The 26,595-nt window shown below is 41.1% G+C and overlaps 15 protein-coding genes across 15 annotated transcripts; 5 read left to right on the top strand and 10 right to left on the bottom strand. All coding sequences in view use genetic code 12, as the record gives it.

The window, feature by feature from the left end:
• Positions 1-339: 339 nt before the first annotated feature.
• On the bottom strand, positions 340-1,107 carry TIM17 (mitochondrial inner membrane import translocase subunit). Its single transcript, XM_001384897.1, has one exon. The coding sequence runs from the start codon at positions 1,075-1,077 to the stop codon at positions 613-615; it is 465 nt and encodes a 154-aa protein (XP_001384934.1). The 5' UTR covers positions 1,078-1,107; the 3' UTR covers positions 340-612.
• Positions 1,108-1,620: 513 nt separating this feature from the next.
• PICST_60759 (predicted protein) lies at positions 1,621-2,208 on the top strand (the record flags this gene model as incomplete). Its single annotated transcript, XM_001385214.1, has 1 exon — positions 1,621-2,208. A coding segment is annotated over one exon (588 nt), but the record flags the coding sequence as incomplete, so codon positions are not given.
• A 557-nt stretch (positions 2,209-2,765) lies between these two features.
• On the bottom strand, positions 2,766-4,481 carry PICST_16647 (predicted protein; the record flags this gene model as incomplete). Its single annotated transcript, XM_001384896.1, has 2 exons — positions 2,766-2,839; positions 2,945-4,481. Coding segments are annotated over 2 exons (1,611 nt in total), but the record flags the coding sequence as incomplete, so codon positions are not given.
• Positions 4,482-5,053: 572 nt separating this feature from the next.
• Positions 5,054-5,917, bottom strand: PICST_36402 (predicted protein; the record flags this gene model as incomplete). Its single annotated transcript, XM_001384895.1, has 1 exon — positions 5,054-5,917. One exon carries the CDS (start codon positions 5,915-5,917, stop codon positions 5,054-5,056), a length of 864 nt encoding a protein of 287 aa, XP_001384932.1.
• A 402-nt stretch (positions 5,918-6,319) lies between these two features.
• URE2 (glutathione S- transferase, nitrogen catabolite repression regulator) lies at positions 6,320-7,255 on the bottom strand (the record flags this gene model as incomplete). Its single annotated transcript, XM_001384894.1, has 1 exon — positions 6,320-7,255. One exon carries the CDS (start codon positions 7,253-7,255, stop codon positions 6,320-6,322), a length of 936 nt encoding a protein of 311 aa, XP_001384931.2.
• Positions 7,256-9,168: 1,913 nt separating this feature from the next.
• GLN2 (Predicted glutamine synthetase glutamine amidotransferase) lies at positions 9,169-10,074 on the top strand (the record flags this gene model as incomplete). The annotated part of the gene is made up of 1 exon (XM_001385213.1): positions 9,169-10,074. One exon carries the CDS (start codon positions 9,169-9,171, stop codon positions 10,072-10,074), a length of 906 nt encoding a protein of 301 aa, XP_001385250.1.
• Positions 10,075-10,186: 112 nt separating this feature from the next.
• On the bottom strand, positions 10,187-11,248 carry AAD5 (aryl-alcohol dehydrogenase; the record flags this gene model as incomplete). Its single annotated transcript, XM_001384893.1, has 1 exon — positions 10,187-11,248. The coding sequence occupies one exon, from the start codon at positions 11,246-11,248 to the stop codon at positions 10,187-10,189; it is 1,062 nt and encodes a 353-aa protein (XP_001384930.1).
• Positions 11,249-12,086: 838 nt separating this feature from the next.
• On the bottom strand, positions 12,087-16,234 carry PICST_67916 (predicted protein). The gene has a single exon (XM_001384892.1). It carries the CDS (start codon positions 16,066-16,068, stop codon positions 12,160-12,162), a length of 3,909 nt encoding a protein of 1,302 aa, XP_001384929.2. The 5' UTR covers positions 16,069-16,234; the 3' UTR covers positions 12,087-12,159.
• Positions 16,235-17,719: 1,485 nt separating this feature from the next.
• On the bottom strand, positions 17,720-18,184 carry PICST_59858 (predicted protein; the record flags this gene model as incomplete). Its single annotated transcript, XM_001384891.1, has 1 exon — positions 17,720-18,184. The coding sequence occupies one exon, from the start codon at positions 18,182-18,184 to the stop codon at positions 17,720-17,722; it is 465 nt and encodes a 154-aa protein (XP_001384928.1).
• Positions 18,185-18,525: 341 nt separating this feature from the next.
• PICST_32340 (predicted protein) lies at positions 18,526-19,552 on the top strand (the record flags this gene model as incomplete). The annotated part of the gene is made up of 2 exons (XM_001385212.1): positions 18,526-18,528; positions 18,611-19,552. The coding sequence occupies 2 exons, from the start codon at positions 18,526-18,528 to the stop codon at positions 19,550-19,552; spliced, it is 945 nt and encodes a 314-aa protein (XP_001385249.2).
• Positions 19,553-20,651: 1,099 nt separating this feature from the next.
• PICST_60985 (predicted protein) lies at positions 20,652-21,251 on the top strand (the record flags this gene model as incomplete). Its single annotated transcript, XM_001385211.1, has 1 exon — positions 20,652-21,251. A coding segment is annotated over one exon (600 nt), but the record flags the coding sequence as incomplete, so codon positions are not given.
• Positions 21,252-21,422: 171 nt separating this feature from the next.
• Positions 21,423-22,294, bottom strand: PICST_32338 (predicted protein; the record flags this gene model as incomplete). Its single annotated transcript, XM_001384890.1, has 2 exons — positions 21,423-22,137; positions 22,239-22,294. 2 exons carry the CDS (start codon positions 22,292-22,294, stop codon positions 21,423-21,425), a joined length of 771 nt encoding a protein of 256 aa, XP_001384927.1.
• Positions 22,295-22,810: 516 nt separating this feature from the next.
• Positions 22,811-24,100, top strand: MSI1 (chromatin assembly complex, subunit 3; the record flags this gene model as incomplete). Its single annotated transcript, XM_001385210.1, has 1 exon — positions 22,811-24,100. The coding sequence occupies one exon, from the start codon at positions 22,811-22,813 to the stop codon at positions 24,098-24,100; it is 1,290 nt and encodes a 429-aa protein (XP_001385247.2).
• A 36-nt stretch (positions 24,101-24,136) lies between these two features.
• On the bottom strand, positions 24,137-25,359 carry ATP4 (ATP synthase F0 sector subunit 4). Its single transcript, XM_001384889.1, has 2 exons — positions 25,270-25,359; positions 24,137-24,871 (listed from the first exon to the last, which is right to left on the bottom strand). The coding sequence occupies exons 1-2, from the start codon at positions 25,341-25,343 to the stop codon at positions 24,238-24,240; spliced, it is 708 nt and encodes a 235-aa protein (XP_001384926.1). The 5' UTR covers positions 25,344-25,359; the 3' UTR covers positions 24,137-24,237.
• A 586-nt stretch (positions 25,360-25,945) lies between these two features.
• On the bottom strand, positions 25,946-26,395 carry PICST_32335 (predicted protein; the record flags this gene model as incomplete). The annotated part of the gene is made up of 1 exon (XM_001384888.1): positions 25,946-26,395. One exon carries the CDS (start codon positions 26,393-26,395, stop codon positions 25,946-25,948), a length of 450 nt encoding a protein of 149 aa, XP_001384925.2.
• Positions 26,396-26,595: the final 200 nt, after the last annotated feature.

The raw sequence follows: 26,595 nt of genomic DNA, 5'->3' as shown, positions 1-26,595 counted from the left end.
AACATTTGCTCTACATTCTCTCCAGGCTCTTCGCACTCACTTTTGGATGTGACTAATAAACCGGTACATACAGATAAGCTCCACATTACAAGTGGATGTTATGGCTGCGACACATGGAAGAAACCACAATATTGCTGGCATCGAAAGTTGTCTAGACTAGATTTCTACAGCCATGCAATTAGATATATAGAGGAAGAATAGAGCGTCATACACATAGTACAGCCTACTACTCAGTTCTGGAACCACAGCACTCTGTATGGAGTTCAACTGAGGAAAACCGACAACTATTCTTTGCTTTTTGCCGTATCAACTCTCTTCTGTGCGATAACTACAATATTTCCTTATTAATATACATTGCTGAAGTGCCTTCTGGCAATAACATAACTCTATATACAAGAGGATAGCCTTACTATCTGCATGTCGATCATGATGTCCCATGGTGGCATCTGTCGAAATCCTGAGACCTCTATGATATCTACTGATCTCGTTTCTTCATATTTAACTCTTCTTCAAACTCTTCATCATCATGAAATTCTTCTTCATCATTGAAATTTCTTCGTCTTAAAATCCTTCATTATCAAATTCTTTCTTTTCATTGTACGTCTTCATTCTTTAAGCTGCCATCTTTGGGGATTCCTCAGGATACATAGGAGCGATCTGCGGCTGGGCCATCACTCTCGACATCATCATACCAACCCCTTCAAACACACCTAACAAACAGGCACAAGTGATGGCCGAGTTTCTGGTGTGCCTCCAGCCACCTCTGATGGCCAAAGCACCACCAGTGAAGAAACCAGCAATGACGGCATTCCAGGCGTCTTCTCTCTTTCTAACAGCCTTGACACTACAGTCAAAAGTAGAGAACAAACCACCCCACACACCGAAATTACCTCCGACAACCGGAGCTCTGGCCTTGATGGCCGAGATGGCTCCGTAACCTCTTTCACCATAGGGAGAGTTTCTGAACCCTTTGATACCGTGCCACACACAGCCACCAATAACACCCATGGCGAAGGCACCACCAAAGTCATTCAATATCACAATGGGGCAGGGATCTCTGGTATGGTCGGCGGACATTTTGGTGTAATTTCTGAATGTTGAAAGGAGTCTTAAAGGCAAATGAAGTATATGCCAAAACTTTTTTAACAAAATCAAATTTTTCAGACACAAATGTACGCACACGAGTACACGTGAGCACACCGAGTTCGGTCTGTTCAGCTGCAAGAGAATATGAGAATGAGGTTCTTCAAGTGCCTATTATAGCATTTTGATATATCTGAATAAATAAATATTGTAGTATACACATTTATAGACACACATGCAAACATTATGTAGCTTCTGAACTCTGTTGTAGCTCTGAGAGTGTCAAGACTCAATGGAAAATCTTCGATCATTATTTTGTTGCATCAGCACTTTTCTTTTCGCAGTACTTTATTCGAGCATTCAATTGCAGAAGAATACTTGCTATAGCTGAAGCAAGCAGGCTAGCTGGAATTACCTAATACCTGGGAAAGCAAACTCATTACACACACATATATATATACCTCTGTATCTATCGGTCTGTTTTGAAAACTCAGCGGTGTCGTCATCTGCCAATAATTCTGTCAATTTTTCAGTAGTATGTACGTTTCCATTTTGAGCGGATTGGTTGCAACCGCACTCTTTTTGCAGCTCGCTCGTGCAGATGTGGCCCCCAATCTTCCAGAAAGAGGATCAACTTTTGTCACCAACAACAAAACCCTTGAAATACCAGTCGTCTGGCTCGAGTCGGGATTACAACCTTTGCTTCCGCAAATCGTCAACTATACGTTTGCACTTTGTAGAGGACCTAGAGACGATATCGAGTCAGTAGTGAAGCTAGGAACAAACATAAGAGCAAGTAAACTATCCAATACTACTCACAATTCCTTTGAAGCTAAGTTATCCAATACAAAAGCATTAGAAGATGACTACTACTACATTCAGATTGTTGCTTCAGGCAAAGAGTTCAACACAATTCACTACACCAATATCTTCTATCTTCTGAGCGAAGAAGTATACCCAGACCAAGACCTCCTCTATGCCCGTCCGCCACCCCCCGTAACCAATTTCTATAGCCAACTGAAAGAAACATCTACAATTGATACCAAATCATATTTTGTACCCTATCTGGAACAAACTGGTTCAGTCAAGTATGCGCCAATGCAGCCGTTACCTTCTAAATCTGTCAAAAATAGATGGAATGCTACACCTCTTACAACACAGACGAAAATGCCAATATACACCAAGATAGGTGGTTATTTCAAAGGGGAGCAACAGAAGCCATTCGTCGAGTATACCATAACACAACCGGCTACATACACTTTGCAAACGCTCCCAAATACAGCACCCTATGCGCTGGATCCAACTACAGCATATGATGCAAGTGAACGAATCAGTTCACCTGTCTTGAAGGAATCTCATACTCATGCTAAACCGTCATAAATATATGAATATATAAATTATATGTACATTATCTCCAAATATCTATCAATTACCACAAGAAGCTATTTGGCATTACCTCCAATGTCGTTATTGTCGTTAAGAAGCTCTTTACTGTCGTTGAAGTTGTCAGCATCGAAAAGAACTTCGGTCTCACTCTCAGTTGAAAGCTCATTGCTGTCAGTGGACAGAGCGTATTTCTTTTTACTACTTCCAAGGTCAAATTGTGCTGCATCAGTTTCGAGTTCAATCTCTCGCGATATCTGTCTTGTATTTGATTGCCCTTCCTCAAATTCGCCATCATCGTCTTCATCACCATCTTCGTCACCAACCCCAGCAAGCTGAGCGTAGCCATTCTTAGTGTCCTTTTTTCCAACTTCTTCAATTGGTACAGCATCGGTATCGAATTCTTCGTCATCCAAATCTTCACCAATTTCAAAGGCATTGGCATTTTCCATCATTGCCCTTCCCGCAGATTCAAGACGGTGAAGCTCGAAGTATTCTGTATCAATCTTGGGTCCTTCGAAACTCGTTACACCCCATACCTTGTAGCCGAGGGATGCAAAGAAAACAAAACCAACAAGGACAACAGACGCGTAATTCATCGATTGCCATGTCAAATGTTTTATTACAGGGGGGAGACACAATATAATGAACGAAAAGACAACCCAGAAAACAGACAAGAAGTTGACCAACCAACCAAATTTCCTCAACCGAAAGGCTGCACCTTTGACCTTTCTTCTCTTGTTGAGCATCAAACACAAAATTGGTATACCATTGGCCAAAGCTAACGATATCACAGAAGCTCCCATGAAGGCGTTAAATGCAGAGGTTGACAATAATGACAACAATGAAAGAACAATACAAACAGTCATGGATAAGAACAAAGCATTCTTAGGAATTGTCGATTCTTCTACAGAATCAACCTCTACCCAGTAGTTCTTGAAAGGAAGTCCGCCATCACGGGCAAACGCGTAAGTCGTTCTAGATGCTGTGGTTAATGCACCGAGAGCTTGGAACAATACCGTACCTATTAAAAGTATGACCAATAAGAAAGAAACAATATAAGATTCCGTAGAAAACTTGAATATCAAGTCAATTGGCATGATTTCTGGAGTCTCATCTAATAATATGCTCAATTCTGGTAAAATTGTTAATATAGGTAAAATGAATATAAGACCAGTAATAGTAGACATCAGAATTGCACTGAGAGCACCTTTAGGCATATTTCTTTCCGGATTTTTTACTTCGTCAGTCATCGAGAATAACATTCCGTATCCAGTCAAAGTGAACGAAGAGCTCTGGAGTCCTATCATGAAGGCTAATGCGTCTGGCCATCCTGACCGTGTATTATCGAAGTTGGTTAAGATTTCCTTAATCGAGTTGGTCCGCTTTGCAAAGAAAATCAAAAGAAAATCAATAGCCAACACAGTGTAAATTGTCCATACAATACAGAGCTTATTGATTTTTTCCAAGTATTTGGAGAATTTGAAGTTGATAAACCCACAGAGAAGCAAAATGATAGAGTATACGACCAATACAAGAAAACTGTCTTCCTTGTAGTAAACGTCCTTTAAGCCAAAGATAGAAAGAATGAACTCAGAGCCCGCAAACATGATGCTGACCGCGTAAGTCCAGTTTCCAATCAATAAGAACCAGCCTGTAATCCAGGAACTGATAGAAGAATACTTCTCGTTACTGAGAAGTGCACTGAAGTGGTAGACTCCACCAGCTGTAGGGTACTTCGAAATAATTTCACTCAAACTAAGGACAACACAGATAGAAAAGAATGCTACAACCAACCAGCCATACAAGATAGTCACGTTACCACCGTCTGTAAGTGAAATGTGGAGAGTAGATGAAAGTCCGAAAGGTACCCCCATAAGTGAGAAACCCAATCCGATAATGGAAGTGACCGTTAATTTTCTCTCCAACTCCTGTTTATACTTGAAATGTTCAACTTGTTCCACTTCGTCGTCGTCATTGTGAAGCAATGAGCTCAATAATCGAACAGGGGCCAGGGAGCCTATGTCATTGATCAAATGAGCCGAATATGAAGGGGGCGGAGGAGTGTGACCGGAAGTAGCTGGATCAACATGGTTTTCCAGAACAGGATCTGGGTCGGTTTCGACCATGTTATGAGACTCCACTACAGGAATTGCTATAAATACAAGGAGAATAAAAGGTGTGCTGAGAAAAAAGTATTCAGTTGACGGAGGCTCCTCAAAACTTTTCTGATCAAAATTAGCCTCGTTAATTTCCGATTTTTCGCAGCTGGTCGCCAGCTAGACGCGGCATGTAAGAAATGAGATAATCAGAGCAACCACGTTTGGAGTATTTGGAAGTTGATGAAAGTTGGCTGACGGTTCATACAAGTATGGAGATGGTGAATTGTTAATTTGATCTGACTTAGTCTTTCTTCGGTAAAAATGCTAGACACCGCTGCTGGTCTCTACCAAACAATGTATAAAAATAATTTCTTACTATTAAAAGTACAATTTAGTCTACAATAAGATGACATTGAAAAGTGCCAAATATGAATTTCATTTTTGGTTATAATATATTATTACATTCGTCTAATGTCTGTGATTTTCTAGAAGTCAAAGTCACTATCATCATTGTCGTCTTCCGGCTCTGGGTCAGCTGGTGTGAATACCGGTAAACTTATACTTTCACTTGTCTTTACATGTATGGTTCCAAGATTCTCTACACTCTTCAAAACACCACCCACGGGTCTGAATCTATCCTCAGTCAAGTACTGAATCACATCATCGATGTTCTTCAAGATTTGCTTGACTTCCCAGTTGTGCATACCTACCTTCACGGACAAACAGTTCCCATTGCTGTTGGGGAGGTAGGAGGTATTTCCTACAATCGACTTCATCTGGCTCTTAACATACTTAGGATCACATCTGTCGTCCTTGAGCTTGTTTGACTTCTTTGCACGGGTCAATTCGGCGTTGGGGTCCGGTCTGGCCATCTGCACCATGTACGGAATCTTCTTGTTCTTGAGGTAAAACTGGGCCCCCAAGATATTTGGAAGAAATTTATGCACTCTGTTGTCAGCTACAACTATATCAAACTCTTTGAAGAGTTTGTATACCTTTTTCGGGTCTTTTGCTATGGATTTTAGCTTAGTCAATGTGTATATCTGATTGAAGACGTCTTCAGTAGGTGAATCTTTTTCAGTCAACGCCGTTCTATATGGTGTGGATGGATCTTTGGTGACCAACAAAATCGACTTATTTTCTAACTTATCTAACTTGTGTGCTATGGGTATAATTCTAGGAGTGTAGTCCTTGGCCCTGACAATGGGAATTTTGATATTTATGATCAAGTAGACCGGCATGCCAATGTCACCTTGACCATTTTCGACATTTACCTGACTTTTCAAAGCTTTGAGAGACTTCAAAGCCACCTTGTACGCATCGGGTCCAAGCGAGAAAGTATTAGACATGATATTGAGGGCTGCTAGACTGTTATTTGAAGAGAAGAAATTAAATAGTGAAATTGGTTATGGTCGTAGCTTGAAAAATTAGAGATGATCTTCGCACCCAAAAAAATTCCACTACTGAAAAATTACCATGCTGTACTACACTATATATATTATATTGCACCGATCGATTGGAAATGATATCTCAGAATGCTAACTAGAACATAATTAACATAAAAGTCATGTAATATATCTACACGACCATACTAGCGTAGCAATTTCGTCACAAACTACAATTACTTAGTCATTTTCATGACTTATTATATTCTTTATACAATCATGAAATCATAGAACTGAATACAACAGCTCTGTTTACAATGCATAAATAGTGTATATGTCGGCCTTGGCTACACTGCGCCTACCGCTTTAGTCTCCGCGTAAGGCCCGGATAACGGCTGGTCTTCTCATCATGTACTTCGTCCACTTGTAGACTTCAGGGAACTCCACCTTCAAGTTGATACCAATTCTATCCACCACATTATTCCATGGCACAAACGACAAGTCTGCCACAGTGGCACGGTCTCCCACAAGCCACACGGGATAGTCAAAGTACCTTGACTGCGATAATGGTGTGGTACCAGCGCTGTAGGCAGCAGCGTTTTCTACGTCTAAATCCATGATCAATGCCTCTCTCCTTTCAGCAAGAGCCATCTCAATCACCCCATAAACTCTACGCACTTCGTCGGTGTATCTTTCAACAGCACTAGGCACGGGACACGAGTGAAAGTATCTGAAATGCAAAGCTTGGCCAATCATAGGAGCATGTCCGGAAGTCTGAAAGAATAACCACGACGAGATCTGAGACTGTTCAATCAAGTTGTCGGACCACAAGGGACATTCTCCGTTTTCTTTCAAGAACTTTGAGACCAAGTACAAGATTATTGCACCGGATTCCCATATGGATGTGTTTTCATTGAAATGATCGATGAGAGCAGGTACTCTGGCATTAGGATTTATAGTTACAAACTCAGGAGCTCTTTGCTCGCCGTTGTTGAAGTCCAAAAAGATCGTATTGAACGGCAAGTTCAACTCCGACAATATGATAGCTACCTTGAAACCGTTAGGAGCAGATCTGTGTGAAAACAATGTGTAGCCTTCGGTGGGTTGGTTTTGGAAGAAGTGGGTGATTCTGGATTGCTGCAGCGTGGTTGCTTCGTTGTGTAATTGCTGCTGTAAGAGATTGAGATTCACCTCATTTTGCTGTTGGTCTGTGAGCGATACAGACTTCAACCCAGCAGACAAGTTGGAGATTGTATGGGTGTTATTAGGATTATTGGGATTAGGGGGTGTAGTATTAGACATTGTATAGTTTGAGTTTGAAGTTTGAATGATGACCTAAGCTGAAAGTATCTATATAGATTATTTGTAGGTATTTCTCGGTTGAAACTTCAGGAACAAGGATTAGTGGTGATGAATTCGAATTAGTAGCAGATCTATTGCACTACAGGTTGAGCTTTACGGATTGAAAAAGAGCAGATGTATATCAAATATATCACCACTCAACAGATATGTGCTATATAGAAACGTCGGCGATGTCGCAAAAGTCCTGCTAATGGCTGTAGAATGGGAATTGACAAAATAGTAGTATGGCAAAAAAAAGTTGAGCAGTTCTGGAAGTTTTGTTTTCTCATTTCAACCGTCCGTTTTCTGTGCGCTTTTTCTGAGGATTGAATACTGCGGCGCGGGTGTTTCCAGCCATAGTAATAACGGACAGTGGAAGGCTTTTCACGTGGAGCCTTAATTACTACGAGTTGGATCGTAGAAGAGCACAGTGGCTCTCGTTTACGAGTTGACTACTAGTTCGAACATGTCACGATACATAGGAGAGATATTCTGAATTGTTATCAAGGAAGTTTCCAAGATTGGAGATTACTGAATTGTCGACGCTGAAAATTAGGGTATAAATTAGTTAAGTAGAGACTTCACTTACTCTAATTAATGTAGCCTCGGAAGAAGTATGATGGCAAAAGGCAGGAAAAAAAGCGAGCTACAATCGTTCTCTATAGATCGTCCAGTGCAAAAATCGCAAGATGATAATTAGTACCGATGGCTATCGAACTCCGCTTTCTTGGCCACTACTACCAGCTCTCTTAAGCTCGCGGCACCATCCTGAAATGCCTTGGTATCGGCCCTAAGTGGGTTGATTGGAACCGTTTCTGCACACAAAGACCTGGGGTAAGCCGGTATAGGAGCTCTTACAGAGTACAGATTTGAAGATGTGGAAAGCTTTTGTAAGAATGTGGTAGCTTCAAACGTCTTGTATCAACAAAAGTAGCTCTTGATTATAAATGATTGAGTGAATGAACATGATTGTCACATTGCTGATTTGCTAGCTGAAAAAGACCTCGTTTAGCAAATATTTTGCGAAATGTAGTTCTTGTCCTTCATAACTCCATCGGTAATCATTACCAATCTTTCTTAGCTACTCTACGAATCATCTGTGTTCTAAAACATTCCTGATGCATGTCAAATGCATAATTATAAGTGGCATTATTATTATCTGGTAAAGATGTATTATAGTTGTGTCTTTGGAAAGGTGTAATGAAAAGATTCCAAAACCTATATCATTTTTATGCTGGATTATAGAAAACCAAACGACAATTAACACCTGATGGAGTCTCGTAACAGGCTCTTGTAAGCACTTTATCCATTCTGCTCGATATGTCTCTCCGGAGAATTAAGCGAGATTCCGAGACATGCATATTTTACAAGCACACAATAGCTTACTCCATATCAGTTAACTTGACCGAACTCACAAGGAGGGTTATATGAGAGGAACCTAACGAAAGCAAAATAGAATCGTAATTGCAATTTTAGAAGATTGTCTTTCAGTAGTATTTACTTTTCTTGCGTCTCTATTTTCATACACAATGCAATTGTATATCTATCAATTACCAAATGTATATACAATAGATACATATTTAGGTATCCCAAAATTCGACCAATTTGCTACAAACCACCAAAATAGACTATTACTTGTTCACATATTAGGATCTCTTGCTGGAGTGCCCATCCATCATAGTCTCCACGCTCTTCAAGATGCCTATTTCAGTAACTCATTCCTTGCAAGATTGAATGTCGCGCGACATTTAGAGATACCGTCTATGTTATCTTCATCTCGAAAACTACAATTGCTCCAGATCCACCTAATTACCCATCTTTTATCATTTCCTTTCCCTAAGAAGGCGCCTGGTCTCACTTCTTTCGTTTTCATCATGACAATCACCGAAAACCACATTGCTATCCTCGTTTGCGACTGGAGTATCCCTACCGTTACAGAAAAGTATGGAGACTTTGGTGATAATACCAGAGATCTACTCGATGAGGCCGCTAACAAAAACAGAAGCCCATATCCTCTCGTCAAGTACCAAGTTGCGTTTCCAGAAGATGGCGAAGAAGGCAACGAACCAAAATATGTCTCTGAATTAGAGCAAGTTTACATTAAATTGAAAGAGGATATTGAATCAGGAATCGTTAAAGGTGTGATTTTGACTGGATCGCGCTGCGATTCGTTTGTAAGAGACATTGCCTGGATCTCTCGTTTGAACCAGTTCATTCAACAAGTCCTTTTCAACTTGGAAAACTTTCCTATTGTTGGCATCTGCTTTGGACATCAAATCTTGGGTTTGAACCTTGGTGCCAAAGTTGGCAGAAACTTACCTGAAGTAGGGTGGGAGTGTGGAACTACCACCATCAACTTGAACAAGGATATCTTGTCGGTCAGAGATTCTCCATTTGTAAACGTTTTGAAGACAGAAGACGATAAATTTCTTGAACACATCAACTTGGTGGAATTCCACCAGGACATTGTCTACGGATTACCTCCTCCAAATACAGGTACGGCAACTAAGTTCTTATCTATTGGTTCTACGAGCAAGTGCTCGATCCAGGGCTTATTGACTGAAGAAGGCCCATTGAAGGTGCTCACATTCCAGGGTCATCCAGAATTCACTACGCCAATTGCTCTCGATCTTTTGAAATACGATCATTCCAAGGGTTTATTGAATGATAACGAAGCAGAGAAATTCACTTATAACACTCAAAGCTTGAACAACCAAGGCCCTGTCATTGGAAAGGTTATTGATGAATTCATTTCCATTCACAACACTCACAAACCATAATTCATAATTACACACTTTAAGAAGTAGTCTACGCCGATACAGTAGCAACACTTCAAATTTGACATAAAACATATTTGGTTTACGCTATTTAGCTAAAATCAAAGTCATACAACTAATCAAACAAACCGTAGACTTTCTTTGGCTTGTATGGTTCTTCCAAGTAGGCAGTTTCTTCAGCAGTTAACTTGAAGGTGAGCGACTTCAAGGCATCATCAACTCTCTCAACAGAGTTGATTCCAAGAATAGGATGAGCTCCCTTACTCAAAACCCAGGCAGAAGCAACAGATGCCATGCTGGTATCATGCTTTTTGGCGATTTCTTCTACTCTGTTAACAATGGTCTCGTCAGCTTCAGTTAACTTGTCCAAACCAGTGAATTGTTTGGCCCAATCGGTATCGGCTCTAGTACTCTTTGCAGATTTGGCACCAAGAGGTCTGGCCAAAATTCCAGTAGCAATAGGGGACCATGGGATTATTCCAACTTCAGCCAAATCGTTGTTTTTACAGAATGGAATCATTTCACGCTCCTCTTCACGGTAAAGCAAGTTGTAGAAGTTTTGCATACTAATGAATTTGGTCCATCCATTTTTGTCAGCAATGTACTGTAACTCACAGAACTCACTGGCTTTCATGGAAGATGCACCAATATATCTGACATCTCCAGAAACAACAACGTCATTCAAAGACTTCATAATTTCAGCCTTGGGGGTTTCCTTGTCCAATCTGTGGATTTGCAAAACATCGATGAATGTTCCTAATCTCTCAACTGAGCCCTTGACAGCATCCAAAACGTGTTTTCTAGACAATCCCTTGTTGTTGGCAAATTCGAAAGCTGGCTTCTCCATTTCAGTGAAGAAAGTAAAGTCTTCATAGCTGGTATCAATGGTACCAAACACCTTGGTCATGATAACAACCTTTTCTCTGGGGATGTTGTACTTCTTCAAGAACTTCCCCAAGAGGATCTCAGAATGACCGTTGGAGTAGACATCAGCAGTATCAAATGTTCTGAGACCAGAATCATAGCACTTCTTCAAAATGCTGAAGACCTTTTCTTCATCTTCAATAACCCAGTCGGCCCATTTCTTTTTACCAAATGTCATGCAACCAACAATAAGCGGAGAAATGGACAATCCAGAAGCACCGAGTTTTGTGTTTTGAACAGGAGAGGCTGACATTTTTAAGTTACTTTATGATCTAGTATGGAGTGATACTATTTATATGTGATAAGCACTTTCGAATCTGATTTTAACCTGGGGGGTAGACCTCCTTTTATACACTTGTCTGAAATTAACTTTATGCCTGTAGCCTGTAAAAATAGAAAACAATGGAAGCACAATTTTTGTTAAAACCGAGTTTTGCTGGCAGAATTCAAACGTGCTTTCGGTTATGTAGTTTACAGAATTCTTGGCTGCTTGTACTTGTAATTATATTTCTTCCTTTACGACGAGCATGTTTGTAGCTATATAGTTTTCGCAGCCGTATGTGAGTAGCCTAAAGAGAGCGAACAAGTATGAAGCAGTACAAACATGATTACCAACTGTTCAATACTAGATACGAGGTAGTATTCTTTATTCTCCGCAATTACCCCTTCTCTTAATCTTTGAAATGGAGGCTTTATGTTCGTCCAATAATGAAAGTGCTCCATAACGGGAAGGGAAGAAAATCTTAAGTTCCTAAATTTCCGATTGCGCTAGTGAGATATTTTTAAGCGGAAATGTGGTCAGGTACCAAAACGGGACGCAAATTTCACAGAGAGCAAGAAACAGAGTATGTGCAAAGAACATTTTGAACATATCCGAAAAATTTGGAGAGGCTGAACTTCGGTGTTGCCTTGATGGGTTGTCATGTTCGCTTATTTTTTTCACTTATTGTAGAAAATTGGAAAGGATAGAATTTATCCGCTTTCCGCACACTAAATACTACTGACAGGTTGTCGCGTTTGAATTTATTAAGTAGTAAGCAATTTCCATTACTTCTGAAAAATTCTTCGACTAAGTTTGTACGCTCTTTAAATTTCCCAATAATTGAATATATATATGAATACTATACATGATAAATGCTAACCTTATAATACATTAAATTTGAATTAATCAAAGAACTTCTTCGTAGGTGATACAATTGTAAATCCCAGCAATTTTCCACTTTTACCATTGGTGTGGAAAGAGTTCTGGGTGAAGTTCTGCTTTGCAGAGTGTGGAGGTGTCACATGAAAAGCCGATCTAGTGGCACCTCCAGAACTCATTGAATTGTCATGGCCAAAAGTTGGGGTTTCTTCTCCATCCGTCGAAGTGTTGGAAGCAGGTTGTGGCCTTCCACTCAACTTATCGTTAATGGCTTTCATGTCTTGCAATCTCTTTTCAAGGGCTCCAACTTTGTCGTTGGCTAACTTCAACTCGTTCCTGTGGTTGTTCCTAAGCTGACTAACCACCTCCCTCAATTCATCTCTCTGATGCTTCAATGTCAGAATCTCTTCCTGCGACTCATCGTATTGTTCGTATTCATTACCTAAAAGTGTGAATTGTCTGGAGCCGCTCCCCTTGTAGTGCTCACCGTGCGGTTGCTGTTCGCCAAGTCTTCTTTCCAAATCAGGAATTACATTGAATTTCAATTCGGAATTCTCATTCAAAAGCTCGTTGTATTTGTCCAACAACTTCTGATCTTGATTCTTACGATCCCCTTCATATTCCTGAAGCTTGTCCTCCAATTGGTTCACCAAGTCGTTTTTGATAAGAAGTTGCTTGTAGAGTTCGGTTTTCTCGTAGTTCAACTTGAGTGGTGAAGGTGTTTGTCCATGTTCCAGCAACAAGGCGTGTTCTTCACTAATGAAACGCAATCTTCTCTCCTTATTCAACTTTTCTTGTAAATCAGAAATCTGTCTCAGTTTCTCAGTCACTTCTGCAAAAGCATCTTGATCAGGGTTAGGCGAACTAGAACTGTTCTTCAATTTGTTTTCAAGTGCTAATTCCCTTTTGATAGAGGAAGCCAATTCAGTAGTGACAAGTTCCAATTCTAAAAGCAAATCGTTATTGCAGTTCATAATATGCAACTCCTGCTTTGTAAAAGTTAATGGACCTTTAGATGGCAGTTGTGGAGGAGCTTGGTACTTATCGTGCTGCGGAACTACTGGTGAAAGCTGAATAGGCACCGAACCAGAAGCACGACGCTGTTGAGCCGCTCCAGTAGGAACTTGCGAAGACCCACTGATCGACGTTCTGTTCAGTTTCAGAGATACAGATTCCTCATCGTAATTACCACTCGCTCTCTTACTAGACTTGGAAAGTCTCTTGAAAATATTCATAGACTTGTTTGTCAAGGAGAAATTTCTAGATGACCTCTTTTCTTTCGTCTTCGTTTCTAGAGGCACATTCTTGGTGAACTCAAGAGGCGAGTTGATGAGGTCATTGGTGTTATTTGATCTCATGAACCCATCTACTGGAACATTCGTATTAATGTTATGCATTGGAGGTGGAGGTGGCGCCTGTGAGGCATATGTTGGACTGTAATTATTACCATTACTGTAGGTAGTACGAGGGGTTGGAGGGGTAGACTGATCGTAAATATCGGCACTCTTGTTCGTTGTTTGGTGGGAAACAAGTTCTCCATGTCCGCCATTATCAATACTGTTGCCTGAATAGTGAGATCCATCATCTTGAATACGATCAGAGAACTTATCGACTGTGTTTGAGCTGTTCAATCCGCTGATTTGTTCACCAGAAAGCTTTGGGGTGAGATCGTTGATATGGGAAAGTGACTTTTCAGAAGAATCAAATGAAAGGTCATCATTGTGAGAATGGGAGTGTCCATCATGTGGAGACGTTCTGAAATTGTTAAATGCTGTATTGGCTCTGATAGACTTGATGGATGGAGCAGGACTGTTCTGGCTCAGAGTGCTGGCACTTCTGTTTGGTCCAATGAAGTTGTTCTTAGGGATTCTGGGTTTTGTGAAGTCTGGCGATCCTCTTTCCTTGAGGTCGCGATCAGACGGATTCTCAGCCGTGAATGTCGTATTCAGTTGTTCATTCTCAATATCACTTTCTTCATCTAATCGAAGATTAGGAGAGGGTAATGCCTTTCCAGGAGTGACCAATGGTTTGAATGGAGTGGTGTGTGTAGATAAACCTTCTTTCATAGGAGTGATATCTGAAGCAGTCAAAAATACATCTTTGGTTGTAGAGGTAGACGTGTTGGAAGCTGTGGCTCCAATAGACTTAAACTTTTCTCTATTCTCACGTCTAGCATCATATTCATTTTCGTCAAAAAGCATTGACTCGCGGGTATCATTCCTTATGTTGAAAGAAGGAGAATGATTGTGAGTATTAGATAGGTTTACAGGTTCATCGTCTTCATTAAGATCGATGTCATCCTCCTCTTCCACTTCTCGTTCTGTAGTCAATTTGGTCTCAAATTGATCATGCGCTGCTTTTTCATTACTGAACAAATTAAGTTTTCGTAATCTCATGGAGTTCGACTTTTTGATAGTGGACATTCTGGAAATGGAACGGTTATCATTGTCTTCTTCGTCAAACTTGTAAATGGCATCTTCGTCTTCGTGCTCTGAGTTTTCACGCAATGGAGAAGATGAAGACAACGGCTGGGGCTCTGATTCTTCAATTTTGATTTTGTTGTCTAATCCAGGATCAAGACTATGTTGACTGTGTTCTAAACTTGGATCAAGACTATGTTGTAAATCTTGATCTATACTGGCTTGAGGAGGAAAATCAGAAGTGGGCAGAATTGGAGGAGGTACTCTTCTGGGATGCTGCTTTGGAGCTGGAGGCTCGTCATTGTCTTCTTCTTCCTCTACTACATTCATAAGCGAATCGTTGGAGTTTGATTGCTGGAAGTTGTTCTGAATAGGAACAGGAGGGAGTACCTGGTTACTGAGAGGATTGCTACGATTGTTAAGAGAGTTGTTTTGTTGCTGGAAATTCTGTTGTTGAAGCATGGCATTACTGTTCAAAGACTTTGAACGTGGGTATGCCTGTTGATACTGTTGCTGATTGAAATTCTGTTGTTGCTGTTGTAAGAACTGCTGCTGTTGGAATTGTTGTTGCTGCTGTTGTGTATATGGATTGTAACCAGGCTGCTGCGGCTGCTGCTGACCAGTTAAAGACATCGATCTTCCGTTGGGACCTGGTTGAGGAAATGCACCAGGAATGTTGTAGGGGCCCGAACGCATGGACATCGATCTGGGTCCATTAGTATTAGGAAGGTTCAAATTCTTATTCATATTCATGTTATTGTTCATGTTATTGTTCATGTTATTGTTCATTGGCTGCCGAGTATTGAGAGACATGGCTCGGGGTCCTTGTTGGAAGTTGGGGTTCGAGTTCAACGACATGGCTCTGTTATAGTTTGCTGGAGGTGCTCCTCCTAATGACATGGATCTGGGATCGTATTGCACCTGGGGATAGCCCTGGAAGTTGACGTTGGAATTTTGAAGCTGGTTCTGGCCCTGGAACTGCTGTTGGTTCATGGGGTTGCCCGATGCGAGCGACATGGCTCTGGCGCCTGAAGCAAGTGCCATTTTCTTCTGTTGGTTCATCTGTTTACGATACTGGATGTTGTTGACGGGTGTCTTCCCGTTGGAACCTGCCGGCCCAAGCGTAGGGATAATCGGAGTGGTGTCTAAGGTATGAGAACCGGTCATTCCGTAGGGACCGCGATTTCGAATATGGGAGATGTCTTCAAACAGCACGTTGGCACCGTTTGTGAGTTCTTGGATGTCTGCTCCCAAATCCTCGTTGAAGTTGCCCGGCTCGCGTCCACGACGGAAGAAACGATTCATACCCGACTGTGAAGTAAGCGAACCCTTACGCGGTCCGGAATTGGGAGCTGGAAGCGGAGTCATTATATCGTGGTTGGAGTATGAAGCCTGCTGATTCGGCTGGGTCTGTTGCGAATACATGGGCAGGGACAAGGCATCAATGTCCTGTTCGCCGTTGAGCAAATGCTGTCTGAGCCTTGCCCTGTGCATGGCGGTTCCGGCGTCCATGATGATGTGAAGTTATGTAATGTCTGTAGAGTGTGGTATAGTACGTAGCTATACGATAATGTCTATACTATAATGCGATTCAAAAGTTTTAGTGTCAAGACTTCTTTGGACACGCTTGTGGTAGTACACGAAATGCTGCGATTTGTCTGAAATGTTATATATGTGGCGTGATGTATACTTTGGCAGTATATGTTTTGCTGATGTTGTATGAGATTGCAATCTCTATTGTGTTGAATAAAAAAAAAGTGAAAAGACAACCGATGAGAATGAAACTAGAAACGAGCGAAAAACAAAATGTATAAAACTACCAAAGCTATAAACACCACGGTCTGGAAATTTTGTGGAATGTGCAGATGCGACGGAACGGAGCTAACGGGTGCGGTGCGAGCAGTACTGAGAAGCAGAGGACGTGGATCACTACGACTACGGCTAGAAAGGAATAGAAGAATACGACAAGAATACGACGGTGGACGAACGATACCCAGCCCGACCATTCTGCTTTGGATCTGTGTTCGTGGATCTCATCAGCAGTAAGGGATGAGATTGAGATTGGAATGGGTGGAAGTAATGGGTGCGAATGAGAATAAAGACAATAATAGCCAGCCTGAATATGCAAAAGAAGGTGAAAACGCGAGGGCACAATTAGGGAGAATGGGAAGACATGTTAAGAGAGAATTGCTCTAGGTACAATCAGCCATTCAAGACTGCCGTTACAGCTTTTCGGTTCATACAAGTAAGCCTCTTTGCAAGCTCTTGGTCGTATTTATTCACCGAGATACCTTGAGCTGACCGTTCCACGTCTTGTAAAGTTTCCAAGCCCACCACAGCCCGCTAGCCTCTGCGACCGCGATAGCAATTTCAGTCTGCTACTAAGCGAACTATTATTAGCAACACGCATACAGACCGATCTCTGAAGTGTTCGGTTCGCAAGCAATCCAACCCAACCAGCCCGTTTCATCTCTCTGGATGCTCTGGTCATCTTCGGCAATCTCGTCTTTCTGTTGTGACAGCTAATCGATCCAGGAACAAGGCTTTGATGGGCCTTCGCTGGCCACACTCCGCAGCCCAGTTCTCAACGGCCGACTTAGTGTCACTTTGGCCAGGGGCAGAAAACCACTCAAGCTAGACGAAGAGCTTATCAAACCATAGAGGTATTCTATCGAAACCCACATAAACCTACTAATACACGTGAATTGTAGAGTCTCTGGACAGAGTTGTCATTTTGTTCTTTGTAATGGTACACTTGTAATCGTACTTATTGTCCATGTGCCTTCTGGCCCCAACGGTGGTGATTACACCGATCTCTCGCTAAAACTTGAACTACCTGTCTATTGTTCACCTCGCCCAAGAATGTGGTTCACCGAAGATAGATCTCTTCCGACATAGACAGACAATAAACAATAGGAGCAAAGAAGGGTGCTCCGGCCTGGAACAAGTAACTGTCCATTGTGGGCAAACTGCCAGTGGATCCAGTCATTCAATCGGCTCTGTAGTCAGTCTCTCCAGCCTGACTGTACTCTCTCTCATTAATCTCGCTACAGCGCACATATTTTTCACTAGTAATCGTGGTATTTTCTCACTAATTTCTCACTATTTTCTCTAACTCAATATACACTCAGTTACTCCACAATCCACGCTCCGCATTTCACTTTTATTGACCTATGTCAGTGCCCAACTCGTGGTCCACAACTACTCCAACTATGGGGTACCGCTTGCGGAAAAACAAGATCCACTTGTCCACCACCTCGTTCTGCTTGTCATTCAAGTCTTCACTGTACCACGTCGTATCTTCCAAACCTCCCTTTCCGCTAGATTCCTCATTAGAATTGGCACCTGGTTTCATCACCAAACGATTAAAAGCGAGCAATCGTGTAACATCCTTCCCTACAAGTTTGTGGTAGCTCTTGCCGGGACCATAGCTCTTGGAATTGTTGCTCACATCGTAAATATAGCCTCGAATAGCGACATATATCTCTGGTTTGTCTGTTCCATTATATTCAGCCAACTGCGATCTCGTGAAAATCGGGAGTGCCTCTATATCGACCTTGTCGTTGAAAAGCTCGAATTCAGTAGGTGGAGCCACCTGGCCGGAAGCCTGGGAATCTGTTTGGCCCATAGAAGACATGTTTACCTTGCTCAATGGTGTAGAACAGCTCTATGGGAAAAGAGCGTGGTGGTAAACTATGGCTCTGACAAAGAGATTCGAATCACAGTGGATCTAACTGTTCGTAGTAAATACAGGGCTGACGGTGTAAATGAGAGAACTACCATTCTTGCCGAACCGAATAGAAAATCGATTCGCGACAGTATACATGTGACCAAACACACCTGATTAAACATCTGGTTTTAGATCTGGAGAGAGAGAGAAGAGTAGACACTATTCAAATGCTATATCTTTATCTATTGAAAGGATATCAATAGGGAAATTGCATTTTCCCTCTATTGGAACTAGTCATAATGGTGCGTTCAACATGGCCTTATTTGGTGAATAGCGTTCGGATTTTTCATCTTTTTTCGATCAACATCTACTAACATAATTTAGACTGATAATACTGAGAAGTATCCTCCGGATATCCAGAAGCTTTTTGCACCCAAACCGCCGCTCTTGTATTTGCTGTCTTCAGATTTTGCAGCTGGACAGAGAGCCACAGCATCCATAACACCCGTTTCAGCCTGGAGATCTGAAATTGACAAATACACCGTTCAGTTGAAGGAGCAGGATTCTTCCAGCATAAAGAAACAACCAACAAAACACCAATTACAAGAAGAAGCTGCTCGTGAAAAACAGCTTCTCAAGCGAGAATCGTTCAAACGACAATTGCGCGAATGGAATGATCCCGAAATATTGCATCAAAATGAGAAAGAATTCATGAAAGATCCATATAGAACCATCTTTGTCTCTCGTTTAGACTTCAGCTTAACCGAGCTTGATATTTCTAAGCATTTCAGCAAGTATGGCGTGATTGAGTCTGTGCGTATTATACGTGACTCTGTAACCGGTAAATCTCGAGGATACGGCTTCATAGTGTTTGAACGAGAGTGGGATGCCCAGAGCTGTATCAGTGAAGTGGCGAGAACAGGTGTAAGACTTCCACAAGCAAAGAGAACTATTTTGGTAGATATAGAGAGGGGCCGTATAGTGCTGAACTGGCGTCCGCGCAGATTAGGAGGAGGTCTAGGAGGTAGACACTATACGAGACCCGATCCCCGTTTCAATAGTACAGCTTCAGCTGCAGCCAGTGGTAGAAGTATTAATATTGCTAACAACCCACATATACCGTCTGGTCATAGTGGCCATCGCCAGCAGCCGTCATATTATCCTCCAACACAGAGTACGTTCAAGAGCTATCCTAAAGAAACCGAAAAGAAACCGGAAAAGTCTGTCAAGGACAAGTATGCCAAGTATGCTGCTGTTCTGGAGTCGTCTGGTGGTTACCGTTCTGTGGGAGAGACCCGGTCAATCAGAAGTATAAGGCAGGGGTAAAATTCTAATAGAATTTGTACGAATGATAAGGTGTATGAACAGAAAGAAAACCTCGGAGTGCAACTTAGTGCTGCCGGTTCATATTGACCCGATCACATGTCTATAGAATCTTGAATGGTGGTTTTGTATGGGCAAGTTTCAGCATAAAGTAATATCACATAGCATTTGCATCAATAGACACTTCGTAGTTTCTAGAGAGTAACAATTGAACTTACAAGATGAAAGTTATGTTTCATATTTTAGCCTGTTTCATACTTAGTACTCACAAGCCAAACGGTTCATTGGTGATAATCCGACAATTCTGAGTTAACGGTCGCACTAATTGTTACATACTTAACAAGGTAACTGTGCCAATAGTTAAAATCCATAAAAGCCATATTAATTCCTCCTGTACACACGCCTGTCAATATTCATCACTGAATAGTTTTGGTGTCTAGTAAATAAATCTGTCCTCCTCCTTTCCATTACTGCCACGCATCAAACAATGCTGGACGGAAGCACAAACAAAAGGAGTCTTGAACTCTCTTCCGACGATACCAGTTCAGCCAAGAAGGCGAAACAGGACTCCGATTCCGAATCCAATGGCATCCTTGATGACTTGAACTATCTCAAGAGTTCCATCACAAAAGAAGTCAAAGCTCTTTTCGAAGCCCGAATCAGCCATCTTGAGTCGGAAGTCAAAGAATTGAAACATCAATTTAATGGAACCACCTCTCTTTCATCAACAGTATCGATTACTGCTCATGATGAGCCAAAGCTGAAAGACACTGTTTCTGCAGCTGATCAAGAACCACAGCCTGAAAAACCAGAACATCTCCCAAACCATCCAAATGAGCCACAATCTAAACCTATTGTCTCGAAAGCGACGTTTGGCACCAGTCTGTTTTCATTGAAGCCAGAAATCGCCACTCCCATGAACTCTTTCACTACGGTTGTTCCTAAAGAGGAAACCCCAACAGCTCCCAATACTCCCAAGGCGACGTTTGGAGCCACTTCCTCTTTTGGAAAGGCTGCTACTGCCATCAAGAATAGACCCAGTATCTTTGACTCCGAGCCTGTAGCTGCTGCTGCAGAAACTTCTTCTCCACAAATATCTATAACTTCTACAACCAAACCATTGGTGACGTCGACTTTTGGTGCTAATTCCAAGTTTGGCAACGCATTCAAAGAGCTGTTACACAAGAAGTCATTTTTAGATGATGATTCCGGTAATAGCAATGCCAGAGAAAACAAGAAAGACTCGGAACACACGGAAGAAAAAAAGACTCCAGCCGTACAACAGTATAAACAAGTAGAACTTGAGCAGATAACTAAAATCCAGACTGGTGAAGAAAACGAAATCTCGCATTTTTCAGCTACAGCAAAGCTTTTCGAACTTGATTTAACCAACATATCAGATGGCTGGAAGGAAAGAGGCACTGGACCGTTACATTTGAATCAGTCTAAAGCTGACAAATCTGTACGTTTATTAATGAGATCACAAGGGTTATTGAAAGTAGTCTTGAACTACAAGGTTAACTCGAAAACTGAACTACTTAAAGGATTGGAAGCCAGTTTGACACCAGGAAAGTTCGTTCGTCTTAATTCTGTCAGGGCAGACGGCACTCCAGTCCAATACTTGTTGAAGTTTGGATCGGAGGCTCTTAGAAATGATTTGGTGGAAAAAGTAGATGCCCTCAAGAAGGAAATAGACACTTAGTCACAATAGCTTAACATAACAGTGTCTAGTTACTATCCCTTGTAATCACATTCAAAGTGTGCTTACAGTACCAGGTGACTACTAGTGCTCTTTGAATTATGAGAATATCATGATTAGTTATTAGTTTCTCTAATTGTACTTTTATACATATAATTTATACAAATCTAGTAGCTACTTGGTTTTCTTGAAAGCCACCGTAGTGATGGTTGTACCCTCAGTACCCCCGAATTGAAACTTGGGATACTTCAAGATTTTGTGTACTGACAACGACTTCTCGGAGGTGATAAGCGTAATTAGCTCGGCTTCTGTAAAGTTGCAAGAGGTGATCACCAAAAGTGAATCCTTGTGCATGAGCTGAACCACCTGGCCAGCATAGACGTTCATAGGTTTCTTTCCATCGAAGTCTTCCAAGGGTTGTTGGCTCAACGCTATGGCATCAAGAGTACCCTTGTCAAGAAGTACGTCGAATCTACTTGCATTCTTGGTCAAATAAGCACTTTGCTTCTGCAATAAGTCCACTCTTTCAAACTCAAACTGATGGTTCTCTCTGAGTGGACTGGAAGGATCAAACTGTCTATCAACTATTGCCTGAGCGAACTCAATGGAGTTTGGAGAGTAATCAATACCTGTGTGGAGAAATTTGGCCGTACCTTCATATTCTTCGTGGAGAGCGTCTGCCAAGCTTACTAGCAAATGACAGTTCCCGGTTCCGATATCAAGCACCTTTATTTGCTCTTTCTCGTTGAATAATTGCTCTTCATTGAGCTCTTCAACCAAAAAGTCTACCATCTTTTCTTCAGCTCCATTTTCATCAAACCATATTTCTCCCACAAAATCGTCGTTGTCCATCATCTCCTTTTTTTCTCGGGCATAGAAGTTGTCCCAACTGGTTTTGGTGTTAGTTCGATAATTTACGAATCGATGAGATGAGGTCTGGGGAAGTGAAAAATTCATTCCAATTGGGAAATACATTGCAGAAATACGTACTACGCGAGACTCGATAACTCTGAGTCGTTGAGTTGAATGTCATCAGCAGCTGACATGGCTGTGTGTTTATGTCAATATTATGATGGGGAGGTAATTTCCACAGAGTAGTATGCCTCTCATAGCTGGTAGACTTTGTCCATATTTAAGTGCATGTAGTTAAGATTTATCTAGTGCGCATACAAATTCTTCAAACCTACATCTGTGTGAGAAATGAAGATAGAGCAATAGCAAAAATTTGAGAGAAAGGTTATATCAAAATTAGATATAAATCGTAGAGGAGTGAACCAGTTCTGCGTTGTAGAGTAGGAGATACGGATTCAATGGAAATCATAAATCAGATTCATACGCTAAACAAATTTGCACCTATTTATATGGTATATATTCTGTTTTGTAATTCCTGTACATAGTCGGACGCGTATAATGTACAATTCTGTATTGATCTTTCTAATTTTCACAACCATTTTTAACTAGTATCTCCAGAACCACACCAAATTCATAAAGGGGCTCTTAAACTCAATATGACAGATGTGGAACTCATAGGTCTGGATGTTCCTGACGACTCAGCATTGGGCATGTCTCCAGAAGATAGCGAACAGACTTATATTGACGATTTTACCCAGAGAAATTACAGAATATGGAAGAAGAACACACCTTTTCTCTACGACTACCTTCTGACAAATTCACTCTTGTGGCCGTCGCTAACAGTTCAGTTCTTTCCTGATCGGACTGATGGACAAATAGAAAGCGGAACTTCTAAAACTTCATCTGAAGATTCTGATAATATATATTTCCAAAGACTACTTCATGGTACATTTAGTTTGGGCCTGTCAGTGGATAGTATCCAGATTCTCCAGGTTCCTGTTTTTGCTGACTTGAATCGCAATCTCCGTATTGACCGACTTGATTTCAATCTGGAAAAGCAGGAATTCGAATTAGCTACTTCTGTCAACAATAAATTCAAGGTGCTTCAAAAGATAAACCATATGGGAGATGTTAACAAGGTGAGGTATATGCCCCAGAAACCAAACATCATCGCCAGCGCCAACAATATGGGCGACTTGGCGATATACGAAAGAACAAAACACAAAAGCTTCAAGAACTCGCTCATAGACGATACCGACCTAAATAAGGTCCAGGTATATCTCAAGAACAGTAACTCCGCAGACGTAGAAGGTACCGATATCTTTGCTATCGATTGGAACAAACAAAAGGAAGGTACTATTGTATCAGCCAGTATGAACGGCGAGATAAATCTATATGACATTCGAAGCAATTTTGTAAAGGATAAGTCTGTTGTTAATGAATCCTGGTACTACCACAATGAGAGCAGTACAGGTGTCAACGATATCGAATGGCTCCCTCAACATGACTCCCTATTTAGTGCTGTAGATGATGCCGGTTTCATTTCTTTGTTTGACACGAGAGAAGAAAGCAAACTAGTTCACCGTTACAGACTGTCTGAAGTTGGAGTTAACAGTATCAGTGTCAACCCTGGAATTTCTCATTGCATAGCTACTGGTGATAGCAACGGTCTGATCCACGTCTACGATATAAGAGGTATTGGAAGCGAAATGAACCCTATCTACTCGATTCAAGAACAAACTGAATCTATCACACAGCTTAAATGGCATCCACGGTACCATAATGTGTTGGGTTCGTCTTCCACAGATCATCTGGTAAAATTGTTTGATTTGGAAAACTCTAGTTCTCTTTTGTTTGCACATGCTGGCCATATGTTAGGAGTAAACGACTTTGACTGGTCTCACCATGATGACTGGATGGTAGCCAGTGTTTCTGATGATAACTCCTTGCATGTATGGAAACCATCGCACACGATCACAAGAAAGTATAACAGTAGATAAATTAGTACATAATACAAACTAAATTGACACTTCGCTCAACAAGTATCTTCACTTAACAATCTACATCTTCTTTAGAATAATCTTAATTCTAATCGTAACTAACGTGTATAAATAAACTGAATTTTTAAAAAATGAGTTTAGTTCTTAGCGAACAACTTTTCGACTTCAGCAACGGATTCGGCCAAAACCTTTTCTTGAAACTTAGGGTTTTCAAGTTCTTTGTTAACCTTTTCCAAGACAGACTTGACCAATTGTTCCTGTTCTTGTTGTCTTTGATGTTGTTCGAATCTGACCCAGGCGTCTAAGGTTGCCTTGGCTTCGTGGGCAACGGCAATCTTTTGCTTCAATTCAAAGGTCTCAGCTTCTAATTGAGCGGTTTCCTTAGAGATGGCAAACAATGCTTCAGTGGTGGAAACAACATCCTTCAATTGAGAAACAGATTCAATTCTGTCCTTGACTGCTGTTACGTGTTTGGTTCTGGATTGGTTCAACAAATCGTTGACTTTCTTGATTTCTCCGTCGGCCCATTCGGTGTACAATGGAGCAATGAACTTAGCAGCCAAGGCGGTGAATGCAGCAAAGGTAGCAACCAAGATGGTTTCATCGTGGATGATGATCAACTCGTTGGAGATACCGTACACGGCAGCGGCAGCGGTGGTAGCCAAAAGACCTGTCTTGGACAAGTACGAGTTACCAGGGAGGGCATCGATGATGGAGTTGGCCTTAGCCTTTGGTTCTGGCTGCTGAGTGGAGAGGTAACGCAAACCGATTCTAGAAATGTTAGTAAAATGATCATAAAATACAGACCCAATTGCGAAATTGTCGACTCTGATTGGTTTTAATTGGTTTTCTGGATACATCTTGACTGCTAATACGCATTGTTGGCGAATTGTAATTTTCGATTTAAATTGAAAAATTAGTACATCCACTAGTCCAGTAAAAAACTTGTAGTGGTTAAATCGACAAAGAAATGAAGGACCTAACTCTTTTACTTATGATTGCTATATTCGTCTACCAAGCAGTGCTAGAACTGCAAGACAATTCCGAAGCTTCTCTGATTTCATTGCTTCATTTCTATGCATAAGTCTCTTTTTTCAATCTACTTCTTCGACTCAACAATTGGCAAAAAAAAGTCTGTCTTAAACGTTTGGAAAGCCAAATCTACTTACGGAGCTGGACGCATGGCCATGCCAACAGCTGGACGAGCGGCTGCCCTGAATGCAATTCTATTAATCATGGACATGGTTGATTCCTGGTGACTGTGCTGGTACTAAAGGATTGGTAAAGGTTTTTCTATTGTAGACAACTTTTTTGTTCTGAGTTGAGTGCGTCCATATTCCGAATGAAAAATCGATTTGATTGGATGTGGTAGATTGCCGAATTGGGCAGGAGCCGGACAAAATGTGCGATCGCGGTAATGATTTGGAGTTAAGTGCAGGTTCACAAATGCTTGTACATTTTGATACGAGTGAAAGTGAATGATAGTCGAGCTACATGGAACGCAATATGGGACTATGTTACAAGAAGTAATCTACAAAATGACCTACATTCTCCGAACTGACTTTCAGAGAATAAGTGTTCTTTTTGAAATAGCATTTTAAGCTATAAAATTCAACGAAGCTAGTGTATATCACGTGAAAATCTTCAATTTTACTAAACTATGAATTAATTAGCAATTACTATACTTTTCAAATCAATTGCTAGTGGCCAGGTTGTCTTAATTCAAGTTCTCGTTGGGGTTGGTCTTACGGTGCTTTTTCTCGATTTTTAGTGTATATTCGTTACTCATCATCATTGTATGACCTTATGGTCTCAGAATCTATAGAGAGTAATTAACAATTCCATTCATATTAATTTAGACTCTTCGTACTTCTTCTGCACTATCCCAAAGATAGCTCTATCTGTCTTTGTTTTTGCCCTACGAAGATAAGGAGCCAATTCTTCTAACAAGTCGGCTGTGTATATGTGCTTTTGTCTGGTGTTTACTGCGCTGGTAAGTAAGCCTTCACTGGCAGCTGTTTCTGCTTTCCGTAATACTCCGTCTTGAATATCCGGAGCAACTGCTTCTACTATATCTGTATTAGGTAATATTAAGGTAGGAGCTGTCAGTGCTGTCTCCGCAGACTTCTCTTCTTGCTCTAGTTTGATACTAGGTTCTTCTATATGGCTAGATTCTTCATGTTGTTCTGGTTTATGTCTCTTTGCGTCTTGTGAAGCAGAAGAAATTTCATTGTCTTTGGAATGTCGCTTCTTCCTCAAAGCAGCCAATCTTGCTTTTCTATCCTGTTCTGACATTAATTTGATCCTAAAGGAAAAAGAGTGCAAACGTAAATTGAGAATTTAATCTCTTTGATTATCACAATGATGCTAGGGTCCTGCACGACCTTTACCATTGACATGAAGCCTATGGATATTGATATTTTTCGAAGAACAGCAGTTTAATTCTTCCGAAATCGAATACTATAACTAAAGTGACTGTAGGGCGTTGAATTGGA

Source organism: Scheffersomyces stipitis, chromosome 5 (assembly GCF_000209165.1).
Source record: "Scheffersomyces stipitis CBS 6054 chromosome 5, complete sequence".
In the NCBI taxonomy this organism is placed as follows: domain Eukaryota; kingdom Fungi; phylum Ascomycota; class Pichiomycetes; order Serinales; family Debaryomycetaceae; genus Scheffersomyces; species Scheffersomyces stipitis.
This window is presented reverse-complemented; position numbering and strand designations above follow the sequence as displayed.